The 25,364-nt window shown below is 28.9% G+C and overlaps 2 protein-coding genes across 5 annotated transcripts; one reads left to right on the top strand and one right to left on the bottom strand.

Moving 5' to 3' along the window:
• Positions 1-333: 333 nt before the first annotated feature.
• LOC107438181 (major facilitator superfamily domain-containing protein 6) lies at positions 334-16,959 on the bottom strand. Of its 3 annotated transcripts, none has more exons than XM_016050396.4 (6): positions 16,753-16,959; positions 13,325-13,386; positions 11,221-11,313; positions 8,407-9,786; positions 6,705-6,851; positions 334-1,901 (listed from the first exon to the last, which is right to left on the bottom strand). In XM_016050396.4, the coding sequence occupies exons 3-6, from the start codon at positions 11,294-11,296 to the stop codon at positions 1,840-1,842; spliced, it is 1,665 nt and encodes a 554-aa protein (XP_015905882.2). In that variant the 5' UTR covers positions 11,297-11,313; positions 13,325-13,386; positions 16,753-16,959; the 3' UTR covers positions 334-1,839. The 3 variants fall into 3 exon arrangements, with proteins under 3 accessions (XP_015905882.2, XP_015905883.2, XP_015905884.2); XM_016050397.4 differs by having other exon boundaries at positions 13,333-13,386; positions 16,753-16,885; XM_016050398.4 differs by lacking the exon at positions 13,325-13,386 and having other exon boundaries at positions 16,753-16,942.
• LOC107438182 (F-box only protein 22) lies at positions 16,874-25,203 on the top strand. Of its 2 annotated transcripts, none has more exons than XM_016050399.4 (3): positions 16,874-17,410; positions 20,587-20,842; positions 24,360-25,203. In XM_016050399.4, exons 1-3 carry the CDS (start codon positions 17,255-17,257, stop codon positions 25,115-25,117), a joined length of 1,170 nt encoding a protein of 389 aa, XP_015905885.2. In that variant the 5' UTR covers positions 16,874-17,254; the 3' UTR covers positions 25,118-25,203. The 2 variants fall into 2 exon arrangements, with proteins under 2 accessions (XP_015905885.2, XP_015905886.2); XM_016050400.4 differs by having other exon boundaries at positions 17,025-17,161.
• The last annotated feature ends 161 nt before the right edge of the window (positions 25,204-25,364 follow it).

The following is a 25,364-nucleotide window of genomic DNA, read 5'->3' as shown; positions in this document are numbered from 1 at the left end:
TGGATTTTTAAACTTCCTTGATCATTCTAGATTAGCAGACACCCTATTGACAATGTATCTAGGCAATAGTAAAACTCAATATATCGCAACACACTTATGAAATATCTTATTTAAAAAAAACATCAAATGAATCACCATTAATAACAAATCTATACATATATAAAATTTCATAACATGTTTTTTTTTTTTTGAAAGTATATTATAATCTTAAATAATGTCAATGTTTATATCACAAAACTGCACCCTGCATTCATTTGTATAAAGCCAAATATTACAAAAAACTTACTATCTTAATTTAAAAAAAACTTCATATGAATCACCGGCAACAACAAATCTATACATATATAAAATTTAATAGCATATTTTTTGAAAGTACATTATAGTTTTAAATAATGTCAATATTTATATCACAAAATTACACCTTGCATTCATTTGTATAAAGACAAATTACAAAAAACCAACAACATCAATGAGATTAGGAAATGGAATAATAATTTTAACACTGATCTTAGCTGCACTGTAAGTTTCAAATAAAATTGGATACAGAGAAAGGACTAACATTCATTTGAATCTAATCACTCTATTAGTTCAGGATTAAATTAATGATTCTAATATATTGCCTTCAATCAGTATTCAGATATTTCAAATCTATAAGTTTACATCCATTCATTATAGCCAGTTGAGGGGAATAAACTATTTCTATCACTATGAATTCATTATTTTGATGATTTCAATAAGTTATCCAAGTCTATAGTGTTGAAGACTTGAATTACTTGTTCATTGTTCACAACAAAGGAATTCGTAATTCAAAGCCCTATTTTTGCATTAGTGATTCTAATCAGTTGATTTAAATCAATATGTTAATTCAAGTCTAATTTTTTTTTTTTTAATTTGATTATAATCTGTTGACCAGACAACAGTTTGAATGACTATCCATCATTTTGTTGATTTAAATCAACGGTTTGAGTCTATTAGTTTAGAGACTCAAATTAAAAAATTATTCACCACAAAGGAATTAGTAATCCAAATCACTATTTAAATCCTGGTATGTCTAATCTATTGATTTAAATCAGTATTTGTTTATTAAAATCTACGATTGCACATGCTAATTGTAACCTGTTAATTAAAATCAACAATTTTAATCTCTATTAATCCATTATTTTGCTGATTTGAATAAGTTATCCAAGTCTATTGCTATGAAGACTCAAATCACTTGTTCATTATTCTCAAGAAAGGAATCACTATTTTAAATCTTGCTTGTATTAATAATTCTAATCTGTTGATTTAAATCAGTAGGTTGATTCAAATCTATTATACTTTTGAATCTGCTGATTAAAACCTATTAACTGGAATCAATAATTTGAATAACTGTTCATCCATCTATTGATTTGAATCTATTAGTTTGAAGACTCAGATCACTTGTTCCTCAATGGATTTAGTCATCCAAATCACTATTTTAATTCTGGTTTAAAATTGTAATTCTAATCCTTTGATTTAAATCAGTATTTGTTTATCCAAATCTACGATAGGTTTATAAACGCTAATTATAACCTGTTGACTGGAATCAATAATGTTTAAATGGTTTGAATCTTTTGGCTTGAAAACTGTATCACTTATGTAAATTGATTTGTTAAATGGAACTTTTATATCATCCCTTTTAACCAATTCTATTTCTATTAAGTAATATGAAAAAATTGTCATATGAAAAGAGATTCACAGGAAAATACTGATTTCCGTTTAGAATAACCAGTATTGGTAAAATGCTCAAATGATAATGATAAACAAATAAATAGTGAAGTCTTTGGACATGGAGTGGGTGAATAATATTCTTAACTGACTTCACATAAAAGAGGCACTTTCTTCTGCTGGAGGCGTACTTTCTTCATTAGTTCTTTCTTTTTCTGTGGAAAGAAAATAAAGAATTATTGAGAACTTGAAAGAAAAATAAATTTCATTGATAAATACAGTCGGACTTCTATTTAACAAACTTCCATTTTGCGAATTTGGGAAGCTCTCTCTTTTGCTATTTTTTTTTTCTTGAGGAACCAAGAACATTTTAGAAATTTCTTCGTAAAATAACTTCCAAATAGTGAAGTGACTTTTCTTTGAAGTAATAGTGAAGTGACTTACATTTACCGAACTTTTCCTCGAGGTCCACTTTCCCTATTTCCCAAAATATTTACGAACATTTCAAACTTGTTAACGCATTTTATGGGGGAAGTGAACTTTAATTAATTTTCGATGTCACTTAACTTTTAAAGAATGCAGTAAAATCCACTTTTGTTTGCATTTCAAATGAAAAACTCAGACAAAATTAACGGATTTTATCAGTAGTAATTAAACTTAAGAACGCATGTGGCAATGTATGTTTAAAATTGTTTTTACAATAAATGTAGCTATAATTTTATACTCATATTTGCTTTTTTAGATTAAAATATATGTAGCATGATAGTGTAACACTGAATAATGTTTTTCTCTATTCTTGCTTTCCATGCAGATTTCTTTCATGGTTAAGATAAATAGTAGATACTAATTTACAAGATAAAGGTGTATCTGTGGTGTAAATACCACTGTAAATATTAAGTACCAATTCACTAGTATATAAGACATATTAACTTGATTCTATGTGGAGGTACCTTTTGATAGATGAAGGTTGATATGAATATACCAACATTGAGGGACTGTCCGCGTTAGACAGTTGATTTGCTTAAAAATTTGCTGCTCAGAGAATAAAAATCCGGTGAAGTAAATAAATTCTCCCAGTCAATAAACAATATTGAAGAAATAAAATAATGAGCGAAATGCTATAAGAAAAGATGCAGAAATAGAAAAGAAAAGAAATAAGCGAAATGCTACAAGCAAAAAATGAAAAAAAATATAATGAGCAAAATGCTATAAACTAAAAAAAAATAATAATTAGCAAAATATAAGGAGCAAAAATCACATAAATAAATAAATCAACTGGTGGTATCCGTTCATTGAATTCTATCACAGATAGAATTCTGGAAGGGGAGTAATGTGGTGTAACTACCACTATAAATATTAAATACCAATTCACTAGTATACAAGACATATTAACTTGATTCTATGTGGGGGTACCTTTTGATAGATGAAGGTTGACATAGTCGATGAATTAAATCCCCTCATATCAATGGCTATTTTAATTATGTCTAACATTTATGAATTTAAAACTTGTTTTGTGCTGTTTAACTATTTCAAAAGGTGATTTTCCATTTAACGAATTTTCAATATTACTAACTTATTATCGAGATTCAGCAACATTGTTGAATAAAAGTCCGACTGTATGTACTTATAGACTCGAATTAAAAATAATCAAAAGCAATTTTTGTTTTTATAATTGGCGGATTTAAAAATTTATTTTTTAACATACAATTCAAGATGTATATAGTGAAAATTCTATAAACAACAATTCTCCATATACCATATAAACTTTAAAGGAGTAAACAATGAAAATCGTATTGAAGAAATTTCTTTATCTTAACATATACCAAACAATTTATAAGCTGCAAGAAAGAGGTTACAATCTTTAAAACAAACCAAAATCGAGGAATTTTCGGTTGTTCATAATTTAAGTTTTTTTTTCCTTCTGTAAATAAGAAAGATTTAAGTACACATACTTTTGTGTTTTAAAGTAATTTGCATCTAAAAGTAATTTTAAAGTAGTATTTAAATACTGATATGTTCCATTTATATTGTATTCATACACTACTGTTTAGTTACATGGATATGATTCACAGAACACAACAAAACTGTGGCATTAATTCATTCATAAATTTATTTCAAAACTTATTCTCAAAAGAAAAAGAACTTCTTAAAGAAACCAGAAAAACAAAGCATCGGGGAATGTGCTTAGCTTCATCAGAATCTTAGACTACAACTCAAGACATTTTTTAAATAAATCTGCTCTGTTTTGCTTAATAACAAATAATGTTCGACTCCTTAACCTTGTAATTTTTAACCCAATCCAGAAGACAAGGGAACTCTTGGATCAAGTAGTGGAAGAAATTTGCTTTCCTGGAAGACTTTTTGATTGAAATAAACTGCTAATTGCATTACATGGGGAGGAAAATTTCCCATGGTTAGCCTGATAGAAAGGGGACTCTAGCCTATGATCCATCTACCACTAAGGATATTTTACGCCAGCACTGTGGTAGTTGCGAACCGAGTGTGGAATTCATTTGGACCAGCCATTGCTGGGATTCGAACCCTGTTTACCTCATTAGAAGGTGAACTCTCTATCCCCTGAGTCATGAAAGAATTATATTGTCATTTTACTTATTTTGCCAAGCTTATTTACTTATTTTAATCAATTGTAAAAAAATGCTTCATTTATTTTTAGTTTAACTATTGTACTATTTATAAATATCTAAAATACTTTTCAAAGTGTCAGTTAAATATAAATAGTATAATAAATCAATATAAATAATTATTGAGTTAAAATTACGATTCATATTACATAGGATTAAATAATGCATTTAATAGATAAATTCTTAGCTTGCTAAATCGATTAGCCCTATATTAATGTTAATAAATAATTATGAAATAAAAAATTTAATATTCGATGTTTTTTGCCAAAAATTAATATTAAAAATCTTTTGAATATAAACAACTAGAAGCCAAAAAAGTGCTTAGAAATCAAAACATAAAAAAAAAATAATAATAATCCAGATTTAACAAATGAAACATTCATATACTTTAACAGTTATTTCTTTTATCGATATTGTTTTATTTTAAAATTTACTTTTGCTTCCTTAAAAAGTGAAGCAAACAAAAAGATATGAATATGCTAGCAAAACCTCAAGCCCGATTGTTTATGCGAACAAAAAATTTCTTTGGAATAGGTCAAAGTTCAGGAAACTGGCTCTTACCACCCTAAACGTCATATCTTCTTCCAGAGTTAGCCATTGACAGAGAGATACTTTGACCACTAAAAACATTTATTTAGTGACCACCTTTTCACACCTTTTTTTTGGGAGATGCTAAAAGCTATTAAGCAGTACTTCATAAGGCTTTTTCAGATTGGTTTATCTGAACTCGTTTATACTTAAAATTCCATATGAAGGTGAGCCAGGAAGGGTTTTTCCAGTAGAATAGTATTCTCTTAAATCATTGCATGCTTTTTTTCCCTTTTCTGAAAGCCTGTATCTGTTAATTTCTAGAACATCAATATTATATTACATTGAGTAAATTATTTTCTGTCAAAAAAAAAAAAAAAATAATAATAATCCATCTTGTAAAATGATGAATACAAACAAAATCCGCAAAGCTAATGAGAATAGTAATCTCCATTCAAATCATAAATGGTCTGCTAGCTTTTTGGCAACTTATCAATCTTTTCTGCAAAGAACTACAGGGTGTGCGAGTCCAGAAAGCGATAGACCACATCATTTGAACACAAGATTGTACAATCAAGATGTAGCTGTGGATGTGAAAACAGATAGTAATCTGAAGACGTCATGTTTTCTCTGTATGGTGGATGTTGCATCAAACCTCACTCCTGTGTGCTGAGCGTCCAACCGGTCATCACATTAACATGTGGTCAGGCGTTTTCTTGATGAAAGAGAAACACTTTCCTTCTGAACTCGTTTTTCCATTTTTTTGCGAATGGCATCGCTAACTTAGATTAGCATATTATTGTATATTGTACTGTTGATAGCCTGCACACTTTTCAGGTACACCTCATTAATAATTCCATGATAATCCCACCAGATAAAGAGAAACATTTTCTTGTTACTTAGCATTTGTTTTGCAACCAAGCCTGCTGATTCCCCGGGTTCTGACCACCTTCCTTTACGGCTTGTACTGTTGTAGTACACCGATTTTTCATCACAGGTCACAATTCTGCTCAGAATGTTCTCTTTTCCTTGATCTCTGAGCAGAATCAAACAAGTCGCTTTTCTCTTGCTCATCAGTAGTTGAACTTAAACATTAGATTTATGCCTTTGAGAGCATTAACTATTGTTTTTTCGCAAACGTCAAGCTCAAACGCAATAGTTCCTGTTGAAACATTCCTGCCTTGATCAATGATTTACTTTAACTAGTCACAATCAACCTGAATAGGGTGGCCAGAACGTGGTTCATCTTCAATGTCGAAATTCCCAGCTTTAAACTTTCAAAACCAAACTTTTACTATATCATAAGAAACAGTGTTGGAACATAATTTCACACATTTTTTGTGGCATTCAGTTACACTGAGCTTATTTCAGAACTCATAGTACATAGTCGTTCTGATCTGTTGACGTGATAGCTCCGTTTTAAAAAAAAATTCTTGGTGCACAAGATAATAAATTTTTGACAAACAAATTACACAGTTGCATAGTTCCAACTTTCAGCTTTAAAATGCAAAAGCCTGATTGGAGAAAGGTTAACTACCAGGGGAAAGGCTGCTGCTGGCGTGGAAATATATTCCCTTAGCGGAAAACTTTTTACTCAATCCGATATTTATGATTTATAGTCTAACTAACACAATTTAACAGTCTTTTTTTTGTTATTTCCTAATGTAAACTAATAATAGCATAATGTAAACTAACAATAAGCTAGTAAACTTTGCAATTCTCCTAAATGAAAACTTAAAAAAAAAGTTTTCCTCATGTTTCCTTACAATATTTTTTTGAGGTAATAGAATATTATGTTAAAATTTTTGAGATTAAAAAAAAAAAAAATAGTTCAAAATTGACATTTACCTTTTCTATCAAAATACTTTATAAGCACTGTGAAAAGGACATGAGCAGCAAGATATGACACAGAAATCTGAGCAGCATAGTAAAACATGAAAGCTCCATCATAGTTTTGCATTACAAAGCCACCAATAAGGTTACCTAGGCACATACCTGAAAAAAAAATAGAATTCACAAAAACCACAAACTTTTTTCAAAAAAAAAATCTAAAAGTGGTTTGATCACTTAAGTTAAATTTTTACAAAAGTAAAAAGATAATTATTACAATTCAGTAGAACCTTGATTACTCTGAAACATACAAAAAAATGTTTTTCTTAAGATGAAGCGAAAAATTTATTTTTTTATTCTTTTTCTACAAATATATTTCTTTTAAAATATCATACATATATATATATATATATATATATATATATATATATATATATATATATATATATATATATATATATATATACCTAATGATAACGTAAATGAAAAGATATACAATACAAATAAATTATGCAATAAGTTTAATGTGCGTTTAGAATATTAATTTGTTACATTAATCCTAATCTGTTTTATAGATTAGTAATGTATTATGACTTAGCAATACTTATTTCTTTTTTAAATTAAGTACTCATTTTTTTTCACCTATTTACTCCATTTAAATTTTATTAGCTAAAATCAGATTGCTGAAATATGGTTTACTTCATATAATTTTGTATAAAAGGTTAATAAGTTAAATTTACAAAACAATAAGTTAATAATTTCAATGAACAATTTAATTTGATAGTTCAAAGAAAATTAAATATAAAATGGGAAGAAAAAAAAAACATTTTGGTAATCCCTTTAAGAAAAAGTAAAAAACCCCTTGGGTATATAAAGATAGGTTTTTTAAATGGGCCCAATCTTAAAAAAATCCACTGCATTTTTGTAGGCTAGATCGAAACACTGGCGTAAATTAAGTTCGTCTCCCAAAGTTAGTGAATTAGTGACTATGTTTTAAACATAATTTGTAGTCATTACATTTTAAATATAGTTTATAGTCACTACACTTGAAAAATTAGTTGTAGTTAAATATATTTGTAAAAATTATTTGTAGTTTACTGCAAAAGTAATGTAGTTTTCTGACCACTGCTTAAAGACAAAGGAAAGAAGTTTTCATTGTTTTTATGTTAATTCATATTTCAATGAAAAGATAAGTTTGGCCAATAAGTTTTAATCTGATTCTACTAATAGTAAAGTAAATTTTTTAATAATATTAAGTCTAAATCAGAGATAGGACCTTGTTATCATTGTAACAAATAGATTGTAAGCAAAATTTAAAATAAGGTTCCAAGAACGCAAGTAAATTTAAACAAAATCCAACTGATAATTCTTACCGTAATGTGAAAACAAATGTTTTAGACAATAGCCTTTATTTTGTTGAAGCTAATATTTGTAATATGTGTCATTAAAATTGAAAAAGAAATTTGGCTTTTTGACACTTGAAAAAGAAACTGGCTTTTGAGCAATCCTTACTTGTTTAATAATCTTAACTCTGCCAACAACAGACAGATTATTTTATTATAAGTATAGATTAAAGAAGAGTAAAATAGCAATAATCACTATTCCTTATTTCAGTAACAAAATTAAGAATAACTGTTTTCATATTAGAACTAATTTCTTGTAACATTTTTAAAAGTATGACTATGCAATTAATTTTTTGTAGCTTATCAAAACAACTCACCGAGTTCAAAAGCACTTCCTACAAGTCCTTGAACAGTAACTTCAGTACCAGGTAAAGCAGCCTCGTGTGCAAATGACGCCATCGTTGAATAAAACAAACCATAGGTTGGACCTTGAAGAATCTCTATTGGTAACACCATCCAAGGATCTTGAATTTGAGAATAAGCAAAAAATCTCAAGAAAAAACAAACAAAAGTTATGGACAGGACATTAAAATGACCAAGTTTGGTGATAATTTGTCCTGAGAAAAAAAAGAACACAAACTCTCCTAAGAAGCACTGCACTGCAGGAATGATTCCCAAAAGAATTTTGTTGGCTCCTTTAGTGACTAAAAACCAAAATAAGAAAGACCAAATCAAAGCAGTAAAAGATCCAATGACCATGACAGCAATTACAAAAGCAACTACTTTAAACCTACAGAGAACAGTCTTCATATCTTTAAGAATGCTTTGAGAAAACTTATAGTTCTTTGTTTTTAATCTGTTTACAACACAGAGATCACTTAACAAAATCAGAACTTGCAGAATTGCGCCAGGTTGATAGGCCTTTAGGAAAGAATCTCCGGTGATGAGATCATTGAAAAAACCAGCAAGCGGCGAGAGAAGACCCCATCCGATTGTTCCCCACAATCGCTGCCTACCGTAGAGATGCCCATTCTCGCCAAGTTCATTAAAACATGTTGCATCAGAGAAAGAAGTAGCAACACCATATAAGCTAACACATAATGTGGCAAATATAAAAAACAACCAAAATTGATCGCTGTGGTATTCAGGCTCTTCCTTCCCAGAGAAACATTCCTGCAAGATGGGTTCACAGAATGAATTGCAACTAAAAGTCAAGTTCACAAAGCAAAGAGTGTTCATCACTCTTTCCGAAAGTGTCATGGTTTTCACATTAAAAACGTGAGTAGAGTTGTTAGTCTTTTCTAAATCTAGTTCAATTTCTGCTGGGTGCATCACCTTTTTGGAACAAATTTGACTGGACGTGTTTTTACTAGATGGCACATTTTTAAATTCCAGGCATTCTGTGCAATACATGTAACATTTTAATGGCTTCAACAACAAAACATCTATCATGCAATCTTGACTAGGTTTGGCTTTAAAATAGAGGCTTGTACCTGATGCGGAACAACGTATTTCACTTCCTATCATACTCTGCTTTCTGGGTATGGAAACAGTGAGAGTAGAAGTTAGCATAATGACACCTAAAAATATGAGCAGTAACGTCTTTAAATTGTTAAAATGGTCAGCGATGGCCCCAAACAGAGGTTTTAGAAGCATTGTAACAATTGGTAGTAAGCAGTAAATAATACCGACCGATACTGCCGAGATGCCGATTTCTTTTGCATGGATAGGAAAGTATGGAATAATACATGCCATAGCTGAAAGAGAAATGAATCCCATTTAATAATAAAGTCAATTATATCAGAAGCAAATAAAAACATCACAGAATTTAGTTACACTAAATTAACTATTAAGAATAACTTAATTTTAAAAAAAATGTAAAATCAAGGAGAACATTAAAAGTCATTGTTTCTTACTGTTCAAAATCATAATTAAAAACTTTAGATTGTTACGGAGTTGAACATTAGTAGTCATAAACACATAAAAATTGAGTTGGCTGTTCCACGACGGTTATAAAACAAAATAAAAGGAGCGTTTAAAACACTGGCCCTCTCAAAGTTCTCATGGAGCACCTTTGAGAATAATTTGGAGGCACATTACTAACTAGCCATCATCCTCACTACCTCATCAGCTGGGGACAAAATCAATTCCTATAGCCACCAAACAACAAGTAAATTCCTATAGCCAAAAAACAAGTAAAAATTCTCTCCTGACATGTACAGCCTGTTATTAATGCTGAAGGTAGACATTAAATAGCCTAAATAAATAAATTCAGGACTCTTCTCAATTTATACCACTCAATGCTTCTGGCTGCATAGCCGAAAATGCTGTCAAACCTAAATCTACCTTCGCAAAATGCAGGGAATCTACTATATTTTCGATTTTCAAATCCCAATTTTACATGACATAAGGAAGTCATTATTTTCTCCGAAAAAAAACAACAATAAATTTAAAAAGGCATTATAATAACATTAAATTGAAATGATAGGTATAAACAAAACTGTTTTACTCTGCATCTTCATATTCATAAGATTTTAAATTTAAAAAAACAGAGTAACGAAAGAGTTGAAGCAATAAAACAGCTGAAAAAAATACAAAAGCAATTTCATCTTCTTTTTTTCTGCAGAATTATATTCTAAAGATACTTTTCTTGTTCATCTGAAAAGGAGAGAAACATTCCTGATTTTTCTGCTCTCATTTCGGAATTTAAAAAAATTGGCTTGCTTCAGCTAGAATTTTATATTGACAAAATAAAAAAAATAAGTAATAATACAAATTCTGAAATCACAGAAGTTTGACAGATAATTTGCCCTAGAAAAGACATTTTTTCTTTCATTTTTTGAAAGAATGCCATAATTTTTAAAGCACATAAAAAAACATTTTATATTATAATGAAATATGACTGTGTGTGGAGACTTTGTTACAAATTAAGATATTCGGAACATCATGAAATTGGGAGGAGGATAATCCCATTGTAAAAACTAGATTTTTTGGCGACCTATATCCATGACTTTCCATGATTTTTCTTTAAAAAATAGTTCAAATTGTGACATTTCATGACAAATTTTGTTCAAGACTGAAATTCATGACTTAGCATGATTTTTCATAACTTTCCAGGTGCGTAGATACCCTGAAAATGCCTATCTGCAACTTATTCTTCTACTAAAACTGATGCATAAAGTAATACTCACCTCCATTAAAAAGAAAGTAATGCAATTTTACATTATAATAAGGGATCCTCCTGATGTAAGATGTACAGTCAACCATGATTGCTTTTTAATAACCTATTAACAAGAGAAGTTATTAAATTTCAAGCATAATAGAATATTTTATAAAGCCGTACCATATAAAATATATTTAACAGTTATTTCAATATAACTTTAACAGAAACTTCACACTTTTATGAGTCACAAACAAAAAATTATTATAGCGTAACTACCTCTACAATTATTAAGTACAAATTCACTAGTATATAAGCCATGTTAACTCAATTCTCTGTTTAGGTACCTTTTCATACATGAAGTTTGACATTATTGATAACACTTTCCCCACATTGGTGACCTAAGGATGTGATCTGACCACGCCTATCTCAACGCCCACATTGAACATTATTTGCTACTTCAAGTAGCAACTTGTGACAACAAGTAACTTGTGACTTGTACATTGTCCAGCTCATTGTTCAGTACTGGTACATGGTCTACATTGAACATTGATTTGCTACTTGTGACTGATAGTTTGTTCAGCTCCTCACGCTGTTTCTACTCAGCCTCGATATACTTGTCTACTCAGCCTGTATATACTTGACTACAAATGGCAGGACAGTGAGCCACCCCAACCATGAACGTAATACAGCTCTCATGATCAACAATCTAAGTCTGGTTAACTTAATACAGCTCTCCCTGCTTCTCATAAAAATAGCAATGAATCAACTAGTGGTATCTGTTCATAGAATTCTACCATAGATAAAATTTTGGTGTGAGAGCACTGTAACCTACCACTAATATAATACATTGAATAATAGTCCACCACTACAATTATTACATCGCGATTCACTAGTATATAAGACATTTTAACTCGATTCTACGTAAGGGTACTTTTCATCAAAGAAGGTTTGACATTGTCGAAAGTTCTTTCTTCACAATATTTAAAAAATATATTTTCAAATTCTACTTTCTCTGTAAGCAATAATGAGATTACTTTTTTACATTTGCTTTTTTTTTTTTTTAAATAAATCTTTTATATCTTGATAACTTAAGTTTCTGTTATTTACATAAATATCTTTAGTTTAAATAAAACTGAATGAAAACCATTAAATTTTCCAATAAAAATCTTTTTAAACTGGAGTTAAAATTGCTGAGCCGTGTTACTTTAAATTTAATATATATGTGACATGTAATTTTTAAAAGCATTATTGCTCTTCTAATAAAATATAATTATAAAACAATTAATCCATGCAAATTGTAAGTCGAAGTTAAAACGTCTCTAAAAATTCTTTAAATAATAGAGACCATTATAATTTCCATGCTCAGATAGTTTTGAAAATTTTTCAAAAAATTATAAGATGTCAAGTGAAGATGAAAAGTTTCTCTGTTTCCTAATCCTGTTAATTATGTTTTTGATTGTAGCAAACAAATACATTATGCTTGCTACAATCAAAGGCATAAATGGGAATAAGGTGCATTTCTGAATTGATTTTTAGAATTTTTCTGATATCAGCAGAAACAAATTATTATTGTACGTGTGCAGTCTGCTTTTATTGATTCTAGTATAGAATCAATAAAAGGAGACTTATCTTCTAAAAGAGAACATAATTCCAAAATATTGAAAATATTCAAATTCATTTAAAATTTTATCGATGTATATTATTTTATGCAACATTAAGCATATTGATATACTTAAAGCTTCATTATGTTAAAAAAGACAAAAAAGTATTATATTTTTGATTTATTATTAAATAATTAACAAGGAGTAAGCATAATAATTAATAAGAGATTACAATAATTAATAATTACCTAGTAAGAGACAAGGGGGCAGAAAATTATCAGAAACTAATATTTTCTCAGAACAGAGTCTTTATTTTTTTTTTTTTTTAATTTCCCCCAAAAATAGCCTTTTTTTAAGTTACAATGATTTTTTAAAATTTTCTTTAAGGATTGTAGTTTATTTTCTTTTAACCAATTTATTTTTAAAAAAATTCTAATAAAGAAAAAAAAACTTGATTGATTATGCACAACTCTTGAATGAACTAGCACATATGTTAAATAAAATTATAAATCAAAATATATAATAACTTACTGTCTTACTTTTCTCACAACACTTTAATACATCCTCATTCTACTTTCTTGCAATATTTTTTCCTGCAGGGATAATTATCCATTTAATTTTTCTTTTAGAGTGAAGATTTTTTTATGAGCAACACAATATTTTGATTGAAAAATATTTTGTACCATTTTTTTTTTTAATTAGACCAAAAATTTCTTCCAAACTCATTTGTTTGATCAGATATATCATGCTTTACTTCACTATTTTATCTACACATATGTATGCAGCCAATTTGATTGTCCTTTTTATCATTCCATTATTTTTAAATATTTTAGAAGCAAAAAATATAATACCTTGAATTTTTCATGCTTTCCTTGTTTAAAGTTTATATTCATTCAGTTGGAAGAAACATTATAATTTTATTAATTAAACAGATACAAATGCTGTAAATTTAATACAGTTACATAATTTTAATAACTTAAAATAATGCAAAAATATGGGATTTTTCATGTATATTTCATGTCACCAACAAACAAAGGAACAAACTCTTCCATACATTACATCTTAATATTAAATTTTTATTTGCATTTTAAGTTTAAATGTAAAGTAATGCATGTTCAATGTCTTCAGTTACCTATACTTTTTTATTATGTCAGCATGTTTACAGAATAAAAGTGGATATTTTTTAAATTATTTATTAATAATAATGAATAACCGAAATACTTTTAATTTAGAATGTAAATTAGTATTTAATTTTATTTTTAAAATAAATTTTTAAAATAACCGAAATACTTTTAATTTAGAATGTAAATTAGTATTTAATTTTATTTTTAAAATATAAAACAAAAATTAATTTTAATACACTTTTTAAGAATTTTTTAAGCATTCAAAAAATATTTTTAAGCACTATATACATTAACAAAATGCAAAATAGTTTTCAAAGACATATTTATTAATCATTAGACATTATTTTCATGATCATGATAAAAAAACTAGTATCTGATAAAGAACTCTTTTCTTGATTACATTAGCCACCTTGAATAAATTGAGAGATTTTTCAGTTCCGTTTCAGAGGGTGGAAAATAAAGCCTGAAATTGAGAATATCTTGCAAAATGCAGCAGAGTTGCACATGAGAGCACAAGGATCTCACCGAACTCAGCTCTGTGTACGTACATGCGGACTCGCAAGTATTTCATCAAACATGTAAAATGATTGATGCTTTCATACGCTACGGAATAACGATAAGCAAAATGCATTGTGTTTGAATGAATTGAGAAAACATTAAATAGAACAATGTGAAAATCAGGCTTTCGCATAATACGAGGCAAAAATCGACATGGTAAAGAAAAAATCTAATTTTTTTGAAAAGGGAAAATAAAGCACTTTTTAAAAACATCCCACGAAAAAAGCACCTTCAAAGGCTTTTAATAAAAGAAAATAAGCACCTTTAAGCAGTTTTTTAAAAAATGCTACGCACCATGAGTATGTCAGCATATATTTATAGAATAAAAGTAGATATTTTTATAATTACTTATTGATAATAATAAATAACTGAAATACTTTTAATTTAGAATGCAAATTAGTATTTAATTTATGTTTAAAATAAACGAAACAAAAAAAATTTCTTTCCCTGTATACACCTTTTTGAGAATTAATGACGTAAGAAACAAAAATAATTTTATTATGAAATCCTAACTTCATTTGAAATAAGTTTTCAGTTAAAATTATCTTGTTAATTTTTTTAATTTATGAAAACTTTATTAAACATATTGGTAATACTTAACCTAATGCATGGTAATCAACATGATTAATTTTTCTAAACTTTCAAAAAATTTGTAGTGTGTCTACCACTATAAAATTAAAATTCCCACTTACTAGTATATAAGATGACATGTTAACTTGATTCTATGTTGGGGTATCTTTTCATAGATGACGGTTGACATTGTCGATAGCAACTTACTATCCCCACATTGGTGACCCGGACATGATATGAACACGTCCCTACCTAGACAGAAACTCTCACTTTGATTTGAACATGTCTACTTTGATGGATGGTTGAAAAGTTGACTTGCTACTTGTGACTTGGTCCTCCTTACGCTGTTGCTTCTCACACACGTCACTCGACAGCTTAAGGCAACAGAGGAGTGACCACGACCGTGAGTTTAATACAGCTCTCACGATCAGCACTCAAGTGTTCGGGGATCTTAATACAGTTCTCCCAGCTTCTAACTAAACAGCAATGAATCGACTAGTGGTATCCAGACATCGAACTTTATCACAGTTATGTAATACTGGTGGGGGAGTAGTGTAGAGTTTCTACCACTACAAAATTACAATTCCCATTCAAGACATGTTAACTCGATTCTATGTTGGGGTACCTTTTCATACGTGACATTGTCAATAGCAACTCTCCCCAGAAATTCAACAGTTTTTTTAATGACAATAGCGATTTTGGCAGTTATTTCTAAATAATTTTCATATAGTTCTTAAATACTCAAGGAAAGCAATAACTTTTTATTTTGGCCCAATCAATTAGCGAAAATTCCGCTATGAAACTACGTGGTTTGCCAATCACCATGCTGGCCGCTATCAATACAGATTTCCACAAGACTCTAAAATCTTGATATTTTAATGGACCATTATAACGTGCCTCAAATTTTGAATCACACATTTGAGGTAATCATTTCTCGACCCACTCAATCAGCAACAGTTCCACAGTGAAATTGAGTGATTTTATCAAACTTTTTTTTTTCCTTCAGTAGTTTAAAATCTCAATGTTTTAAAACATTTTGTTTAAAAAACTTCGAAAGACACTGCATATAGGTTTCAGAAAAGGTTCAAAATATAACTATTTAATTAAATATTATATTAATGAAAATAAATTTTAAAAATTTATTATAGTGTAATTTTGTAACTCTCTCCAAAAGTTAAACTCTATTTAACTATTTTTGTACTTTGGATAAAGCATTCATCGTCAAAGAAATTCGATTGTTAAAAATATGCCACAACTTTAAGAATACATGAATGATATAATTGATTTAAATCAATGATTTATTTTAAAAACAAATCATCAGATTTAAATTATGTTACACGTATGGACTGAAACAAAAAATTTCTATAACGAAACTTCCTTAAATTTAATAATTATCAAAAAAGAAAAAGTTTATTTGTCAGAAATACTAATTTTTTCGCATCACAGAAGTGACAGCTGTTTTGATTGAATTTAGACAAGAAGTTTGTACAATTGGGGCTAGTAAACAACAGAGAAGGCTGATAGACTATATTTCCTTAAAAGTTCAACAAGACTTTTAATGTCTTATTAAATAAATTACATAACATAAATTCCATTTAAATGATTATAACTGACCATTTAAATGGTTTTTATAAATGTATTCTTCATTTTAAGTGGTAACACTAAAATAAAAACATGTTCTACAGTAAAAATTTTATTTTTACTTACTCTGAAAACTTAAAATTTTTAAAATGATTGCTTAAACAAATTCATTAAATTATAATTAACTTCTAAATGCATTCAGATGACACGGTAAAAACAACACATGCGCTTGTTTGCAAAATGTACCAGTCGTTTCCGTTTATCTACTTTTGTGTTTGCAAATCATAGCTTATAACGCTAAGTCATTAGGGGTTTCTTTCTTTCCAGACCTTTAATTACGCCAGAGAATAGAGGAATTTAATTGGTGAGTTTATCACAGGAAAATAAAATCCACCAATCAAATTTCCATAATTCGTGACGGTGATCGAAGGTGTGACAACAGATTTCGGTGAAAATGTACCTTTATGGAGCATTTGATTCAATTTCAGCTGAAAATTTGGACAGAAGTAGAAAGGTCAATCCGTTCAATCACAAAGTAAGCAGAAGAGTAAACAAAATATAAGAGAAACTGTTCAATAAGTTCTTTTTTTGTTTAGAAGAGCACTACTGAATCGTTATATTTATCAAAATGTATGCTTTTTCACAGTCACCTCCTATTGTTGAAAATATTTTTAAGCATCTACGAGCCCGTGATTTGACCAATTGTGCTCAAGTTTGCAAACTTTGGAGTTCTATGTCAGCAATTGAATTAAAACGCCGTAAAGGAATAAGTTGGTTCTTTAAGGTATAAGATGAAACAAAGTATTTGCTTTGTTAAGTTATGTGTGTTTTTGTTGTGCTTCATAGTTACTTTTTTCCAGTCGTGCACAGGGACCGATATGGAAATATCCCTTTCCTTTCGTTCATCAGAGTTTTATATATATATACATATATATATATATACAGTTGACTCGCGTTATAACGACCCCATCGGGACTGTCCCAATCTGGTCGTTATATCAAATGGTCGCTATATCAAAATGAGCAAATTTCCTTTGAAAATCGGTCATATAATGGTTTTAAATGTCATAATGCATGATTAGACTATTTGTGGTATACATGTTATAAGTCAAAAAAGGATGGGATACATACATTAATAAAACATAATGACATTTTAGCAATTGTTAACAATTAAGAATTTGTGGTGTGCTGGAACAGAGGTGTGCTTGTTCAAGGTCGACCATTCAACCCCACTTTCCAATAGGAAGTTAAGAGAGAGCGGTGTTCAAATTCAAAGAGGGTCGTTATAGCAAGAGTAAAATAACTTTATCTTTTAAGGATGTGAATTGGGACTCCTTCACAGGGTCGTTATATCATGTTGGTCGTTCTATCACAAGGTCGTTATAACACGAGTCAACTGTACTTATTTCGCTCTAAGGTTTATCTGAAGCGAAACCTTCATCAAAGTAATGTTTTCTTTTCTTTTCATGAATTCGTAAGATCTAGACTCCTGATATAGTTTGCTCCATAGATCAAACTTTATCAGAAGTAAATTTTCTGTATAATTTCAACTTGCTGAGCTTATTTTGACTTAGGTTTTTATTACGCATAGTAGAGCACGGCTCTTTGACATAACAGGCATTTAACTATGGAACAATTTAATGTCTGTAAATCAATAATGAGTATCTAACTTCCCTTAATTTAAATAATTCTAATTTAAATTCTTTAAAAATAAAAAATTGTTATTGATGCTTTACTTCTCTTGTTTTAACTTTCATAGTTACTGTTGTTATAGAATATTAATTTTAAAAAACCATCTATTTTCTTTTTCTAAATTAAGACATTTAGTTTAATATTTTTAGAGTCATTTACATTGGGATTGTGGTAAACATCTTTATTTAAATTTTAGAAACTAATAAAAAAATTTCGTATTTACAATCATCATTTACTTTCTACTAACATCATGTAAAACTGGCAAAAACTTTCAATATTAGTTCAAACTGGTAGGGGGACATCTAAAGAACAAATCTTCATAGAAATTTAAGAATAAATTTCAAATTTCTATTTATTATGAATTGTTTTCTGAAGTGGGGTAAAGTAGGTACATATGACTTGGCTTAGCTATGATTATTTTTTTTTTCTTCTATGTTAGCTTTAGAAAAAATTTATGTTATGTTTTACAATGAAATATCTAAAAAAAAAAAAATTTTTTAATTATAGGCCATACATATTAATTTTAAGTCTAAAAACAAAACTTTTATTTTTTGGAAAGAAGAATGATAGGAGGAATACAATATAACTGATATGTTATTCAATTAAAAAAATTGGCATAATGACAGTATTCATTCTTAACCTTAAGAAGGGCAGGGCGAATAAAAAAAAAATAATAAAAAGGGCACCTATCACAAAAAAGGGCGTTCACTAATTCATGCATAACTTTTAAGAAATCCAAAATGTAAAAAATTTTTTATTTTATCATTATAAAAATCTAATTTTTTTAATGATAATTAGTTTAAATAAAAAATAATTCCTCAGTTAAATTTGCACATTCTATAAATTAGTTTTAACATGTGCATAATTCTCAAATTTTTAAAATGTTGCATGTTGTAATAATAACTTATAAAAAATATCAGAATTGCGAAATCCGTGTTGAAATGAATGAAAAAACAATAAGTAATTGCAATAACTGCCGAAAAAGGGATTGACAATTAATGTGGACTTCTGACGGAATTGTTGCAAATTAAGCGCATGAAAAAGTAATTAATAAAATATGAAATTAGTTAGCTTCATATTAATTACAGTTGCAAAACCAAGAGGAAAGACTCAAGAAATGATTAACAATAGCAACAAAAAAAAGCAATCCATAAATGACGAGGATTTACAACAAAACTAAGCGCGTGACTTGTTAAATTGAAAATCTTGCTTTTCATTATGACATCGTATAAAATTATTAGAATGGGGGGGGGAGTGATAATGATGTGGATTCGTCACGAAGCGAACGTATCATAAAATAACTCAAATTCGAAATTCAGGTGTCGTAATAACATCGAAGTTTAACAGTAAACATATCAATAATATATCCTACCTACTTTTACCATAGCCAGTCAAATGACTGAACCTTATGTTTCTTGATTGAATGTGTTAAATATGGATGTTAAGAATTAAATAAACTAAAAAAAAACTTTATTATAATTAAACAAAATTGTATATTGCCAATTTTTATGTATTATAAATACAAACCTTAAGAATTTTTAATATCCCAGGGGTCTGCCCAGGCCGAATTTACTACCGTTTAGCGGTACCTTCACACATTCAACTTTAGGAAAAACGTTAGTTTCACAAAATACTTTTTCTTAAGATTTTATTTTTGTATCCTTTAAGAAACGATAAATTCAGATTTTTGTGTTGATTTTTTAACATAATTTTTGACAAATTATGTCTAAAATTTCACAAAGATAGGTACCTCTCAGAAAAACCTAGACAGACCCCTGTGTCCATATTTATACACATTCTAGGTGTCGCTACCGCTGCCTGCTTTGCATGGATGCGATGATAAGCTAATCATATGCATAGCACAACATGCTTTATCCATCCTGCAAATTTCAGGTATGTGGTGTGTCACCTTCCTGGTGTAGCAATTTTAATGGGCAGTAGTGTATAAGTCAAGAAATTTAGTTTTTATTTGCAGTTTACTGTAGCTTATAATGCTGTAACTTTTTGGCCTTATTTGATTCAGCCTAAACTAAATATGCAGGAAATAATTGGTTTGATAGTAAAAGTTTTGACTTCCTTGTGTCTAAAATCTATCTAAGAGGGAAGAAATTTAGAATTTCCTGCATAAAGATTCATCTTAAATTTTTCTAATAAAAAATTTCATAATTTTGAGGGAATTGCCAAATGAAAAGCTTCCCTTCATTCGCTGCTATTTATCCTAAGTTTTGAAATTATCAGATGCGTCATTTTTAATTATTGTATTTTCCAGGTAGCTGAAGTTAACGTTCAGGATGATGTACCAGATTACAATGATGCATGCGAGCAGTATATTTCATCATTTGAGTATGGCTTGAAAAAACAGTTAGAGAGCTTGAGAGTTCGGCCTACTTTTTGTATTGCCTTTGCTTCTTATTCTTTTTTGGAGGATTTCGAGGTATATTATCCGACTTACATATTTGGTGAACCTGATTTAAAGAAATTCAAAAGAGAGAGTAATCTTCACAAGAGAAAGTACCTTAATTCAGGTAATATTGTGTATGGGGAGGGGTCTTTCAGAAAGTAAATTTCCCAAAGTCCATTAAAAAAAATGAAACATAATTTTTTGGAAAGACATGGGGGGGATTGCAAAGGAATACAACGATAGATCTCACACATCTTTAGTAGGATGAACACATTTATTGGAGCTTAGATCCCCCATCATTTATTTCAAAATTTACGGAAATTTTAAAAAGGAAAAATTGAAATTATAATGAAGACCTCAAATTGTTTTGGGGCGAGTTTCTTTTTTTCTGATAAGGATCAAAAGTTCTGTAAGAATGAGGTCATGAAATAGCCAGAAAGATAGCAAAAGGTCACCAAACAAAATGGAAGATATTTGACTGACTTAAGTTTATTTTTTGCATAGAAAAAAAATTGATATTTATTGCACTGGCTTTTATACAATAATTATTAACCTACGAATCACTAAAAATATAACACACTGGAATAAGTTTTTGTAGTCTAGTAGAGTAATGGAGCCTCCTCTGCACCCATAATCTGTAGACATCTGGGACAAACCATTCAGATCAAACGACGTGGAATATTCCGTTTTTACTGCTTCACTCAATGCTGCAAATTACACACAAGAAAATCTACACCAGAAATTTCACTGTGAATTGTTTGACCATCCATCTTATAGTTCAGATCTTGTTCTCAGTGATTTGCATTTGAAAAAAATAATTCCTATATGGCGCCTCTTTTCACAGACAAGACATTTTGACTTGCTGACACCATTTCCAAGTGGCAGGCATCTACTATACTAGCTTACAAAAAATTAGCCCAAGATATAACAAATGATTCTTATATTGAGTATCTGAAGTATCTTTCCATTAATTATGTTTTGTTTCTTTTTTATGGGTCTAAAGAAATTTACTCTCCGAATAACACTACTAGATTAATGCAGGTTAAAAATAAAAATTTTAACTTCATACAAGTTAAAATTTTATTTTTAACCAAATAAATTTTTGAAAATGTGTTCTTTAAAAACTTATCTTAATTAAAACAGTATAAGTCGGATTTTCCAACGTCCAATTGACCGATACCCTTTTGGAGGTAAATCAAAGAGGTTCTGACATTTATCAAATACTTGTTGTGACGAAGAATCCAAAATTTTGGTAACTTAGAAAGAAAATTTAAGCAAATGTACGTAAATTTTTCATAATATTGTAATTTATGTGTGAAAAAATAAAAATTCAAAAAAAGAATTTTGTTTCAGCTACTACTTCTCTTGATAATTTTACCCACAGTTCAATGTTTATACATACATTGACTAAACATCAACTTATTAAAAACAAATTAAAGCATCAACTTACAAAAAGATTATCCTATGATTTCAATTTTCTGACATATTTTTTCATGCCTCAATTTGTATAAAAATTTGTCAAATCATCATCAAATACATCTAAAGACTCTCTGCCAAAAGATCTTTCATGATGGTCAGTAATATGCAGATCAATTTTATTAAATATTATTATTTAAAAAAAAAAACATTTTACTAACTTTTTTTGAATGTCTCACTTTTTAGAGAACCACTAAGAAATAAATAAGTTTTTATTAAAAAACATATTACGATTTCAAATTTTTTAAAGTTATATTTTCTACACAAGTTTAATACAAATATTTCTAGCTGTTTTATGATATGTGTTTCAGTGTTAAGGGTAATAGACAGCTGCACACCTAGAAAGTCGCAATTCTAAATAAATGCTTCATGGAAACTCTCAGTTCATTATGGAGCTATTGTAGCCTTTAATAATGTTCCACAATCTTGCACCGTAATTTATATTTACAGGCAGGGGCCCGTTGGTTTTATATTAAAATTATACTTGTTACATAGAAAAGAAAAATTAAGTCAACTAAAATGTTTTAAGCTTAATAAATATGAAAAAAAATGTTAGTAAAACATAATATTAAAAATGATTTCACTTTGAAAAAATTTAAAGTAACACTTTTGTTTATTCTTTGAAATATTTTTTTTATTTCGATTTATGTATATATATATATATATATATATATATATATATATATATATATATATATATATATATATATATATATATATATATATATATAACATAATTTGATAGTGCAAGGAATGGCGTTGATACTGTTGTTTCTGTGAGTTTAAATTAACATATTCCTTAGAATTGACCTTAAAAGGCATTAAATATTTTTAAATCCATGTTCTAATTTGAATGTTTGTTACCATTAATTGCTGAGTTTTTTTTCACTTTTATTGATTTTAGTCCTTTATTATTGCATTTGTTCAATTTGGCTTATTAAAAAAGTGTGCTAAGTTTTGCTCAGTTAAAACTATATTGTTTTTAAGAAAGAAAGTTATACTCACTTAGATCTTCTTTCAACTTTATTGAGTAATGATGCATTTACCCATTAAGTCATGGATTTAAAAACTCTAGATTTAGTAGATACCCTGAATAGAGTATAGGGTAAAATAATAATCAGGACTGAAGGGAGTCTCTAGTAATAATTTCTCTTTTTGTTTGAATGCTATAAGCGGTAGCAACAGGCATTTATTATAGGAACAAAAAAAAAAAACTTTTAACAGTGTGTTTCAAAGAAATATCAGTTTCATAAAAAGTTGATCTTTTAAACCTTATTATTTTAAGATTAAAAAAATACCCAACTATTTAGCTCTGCTAAATAGTTAGATAGGGAACCGATTATCCGGAACGGTCGGGACCATCGCTATTCCGGATAACTGATTTTTCCGGTTTTCTGAATCGCTACAGAAAGCCGTTTTTTTTATTGTTAAACCCAACTAAAAAAAAAATTTTTTTGGAAATAATCTTAAAAAGAAGAAAAAACGATGGAGTAATACACTAATGATTATTTCCAAAATGATGGTAAGGTAAACATCTTTCAAAAAAGAAAGAAAAATCCTAAAATCTCATGAGGAAAAAAAAAAAAATTTTAAAAATGACTGGAAAATTTATCGAACTTTGTTCCAGTTTTCTGATTTCCGGATAACGGGTTCTCTACTGTATTTTGAAACAGATGCTGAATGCTGAATATTTGGTATATCTATAATTAAAGAACCCATTATTATATGAAAAAAAAAATTGTTGTTTTAATCAGCATTTTTAAATTGTGATTTTTTTTTACCGCTTAGTTAAATATTTTCCTCTTAGCAAATATTTAGCCCTGCTAAATAGTTAGATGTTTTGAAATAGATGCTGAATATTTGGTATATCTATAATTAAAAAACCCATTTGTATATGAATAATAAGAGTTGTTATAATCAGCATTTTTAAATCATAATTATTATTTTTTTTACCACTTAGTTAAATATTTCTTTTCCAAAAGACTGAAAAGAGTAACTCTATTTTTCAGTGTGTCATAATGTACTTTTTTATTTGAAAAACTTTTTAAAGGTGCTTAGGAGCTATCAACTGTATAAAAAGGAATATTTTATTTTTAAAAAAATACACATTTATTTCAAACAAATAGTTATTAAACTGTGAAAAAAAAATTTTTTTTTTTTTTCAGCCATGAAAATTGCTTTGGGCTCGCATTTACCATCTCGTTCTACAATAATGTTTACAATTGCATCTGGTATCATAGGGTGTTGTTCTAATGCAAAAGTTCCAGAAGAAGTTGAAGATGGATTTGCATTGTCAGGATTTTGCTTTCCTAACATTCCTGGCGTTGAAATTCATCATTTTCCAGTCGATGGTCGAAAATGTGATCTATCAAATTTAGTTCCAAAAGAAACGAAAATCAAATGCTTATTAGCATTTTTAACTCCCAGAGGAACGTCTATCATTGATAAACTGGTGCAAAGTTGCCTTTTTAGAGAAGAAAGTAAAGTCGCCGTGGGAGGTGCCATCGTCGATCGAACTCAATCTCTCTCGGGGTCGGCCGTAGTGTTTTGTGGCAAAAATATTGAGGCATCCTCAGTTATAATTGGCCTTAATGATAAATGTGAAGAGGAGTTAAAAAATAAACTAAAAATATTTCAAGAGACCGGGCTTCTCAAAAACCGATGCTATGCTTTCATGTTCGCTTGCGTGGCCAGAGGATATTCACTGTTTGAAAAGCATAATTATGAAAGTGCGATATTTCATTCCATGTACCCAGATATTCCATTAATAGGAGTTTTTGGGAACGGCGAAATAGGTGTGAATTATTTTCCTCACGTATCTCCTGAAAATAAAGTTTTCCAGTCAGGAAAGTTTCCTAGGTGTGTTAAAAAATATTTACACAGTTATACAACAGTTTTTGTACTTATATCTATTGAAGATTAATTTTTGCTGTTTTTTGTTTTGAGTGTTTTATAAATATGTTTTTAGCCATTGTTTAATAAAATTGCAAATCTTTAGCGATTTTTAAATCTTTACAAAATGCTTGTTCGCATAAGTGAACACCTTTTTAGTTTTCAATCCTAATACAGGGAATTGCATGCTTAGTTTTCTTTACTTTTATATCATTACAGGGCTAAGTTCAGAAATGCATGCCTGCCAAGTCTCCTGTTTACCCGTATATTCTGAAATT

The sequence above is a fragment of the Parasteatoda tepidariorum genome, chromosome 2 (genome assembly GCF_982258835.1).
Source record: "Parasteatoda tepidariorum strain Cologne lab strain chromosome 2, Ptep-v5.0, whole genome shotgun sequence".
In the NCBI taxonomy this organism is placed as follows: domain Eukaryota; kingdom Metazoa; phylum Arthropoda; class Arachnida; order Araneae; family Theridiidae; genus Parasteatoda; species Parasteatoda tepidariorum.
The sequence above is the reverse complement of the archived record's forward strand: the minus strand, read 5'-3'. Positions and strand labels throughout refer to the sequence as shown.

Excerpts from the sequence above, each read along its gene's own strand:
- LOC107438181 (XM_016050396.4), bottom strand. The coding sequence starts at position 11,296 with ATGGTTGACTGTACATCTTACATCAGGAGGATCCCTTATTATAATGTA. Across the intron at positions 9,787-11,220 it reads TTACTTTCTTTTTAATGGAG|CTATGGCATGTATTATTCCA; the intron begins GTGAGTATTACT and ends TTTCTCTTTCAG. Across the intron at positions 1,902-6,704 it reads AAAGTATTTTGATAGAAAAG|AAAAAGAAAGAACTAATGAA; the intron begins GTAAATGTCAAT and ends TTCTTTCCACAG.
- LOC107438182 (XM_016050399.4), top strand. The coding sequence starts at position 17,255 with ATGTATGCTTTTTCACAGTCACCTCCTATTGTTGAAAATATTTTTAAG. Across the intron at positions 17,411-20,586 it reads GAATAAGTTGGTTCTTTAAG|GTAGCTGAAGTTAACGTTCA; the intron begins GTATAAGATGAA and ends TGTATTTTCCAG. Across the intron at positions 20,843-24,359 it reads GAGAAAGTACCTTAATTCAG|CCATGAAAATTGCTTTGGGC; the intron begins GTAATATTGTGT and ends TTTTTTTTTCAG.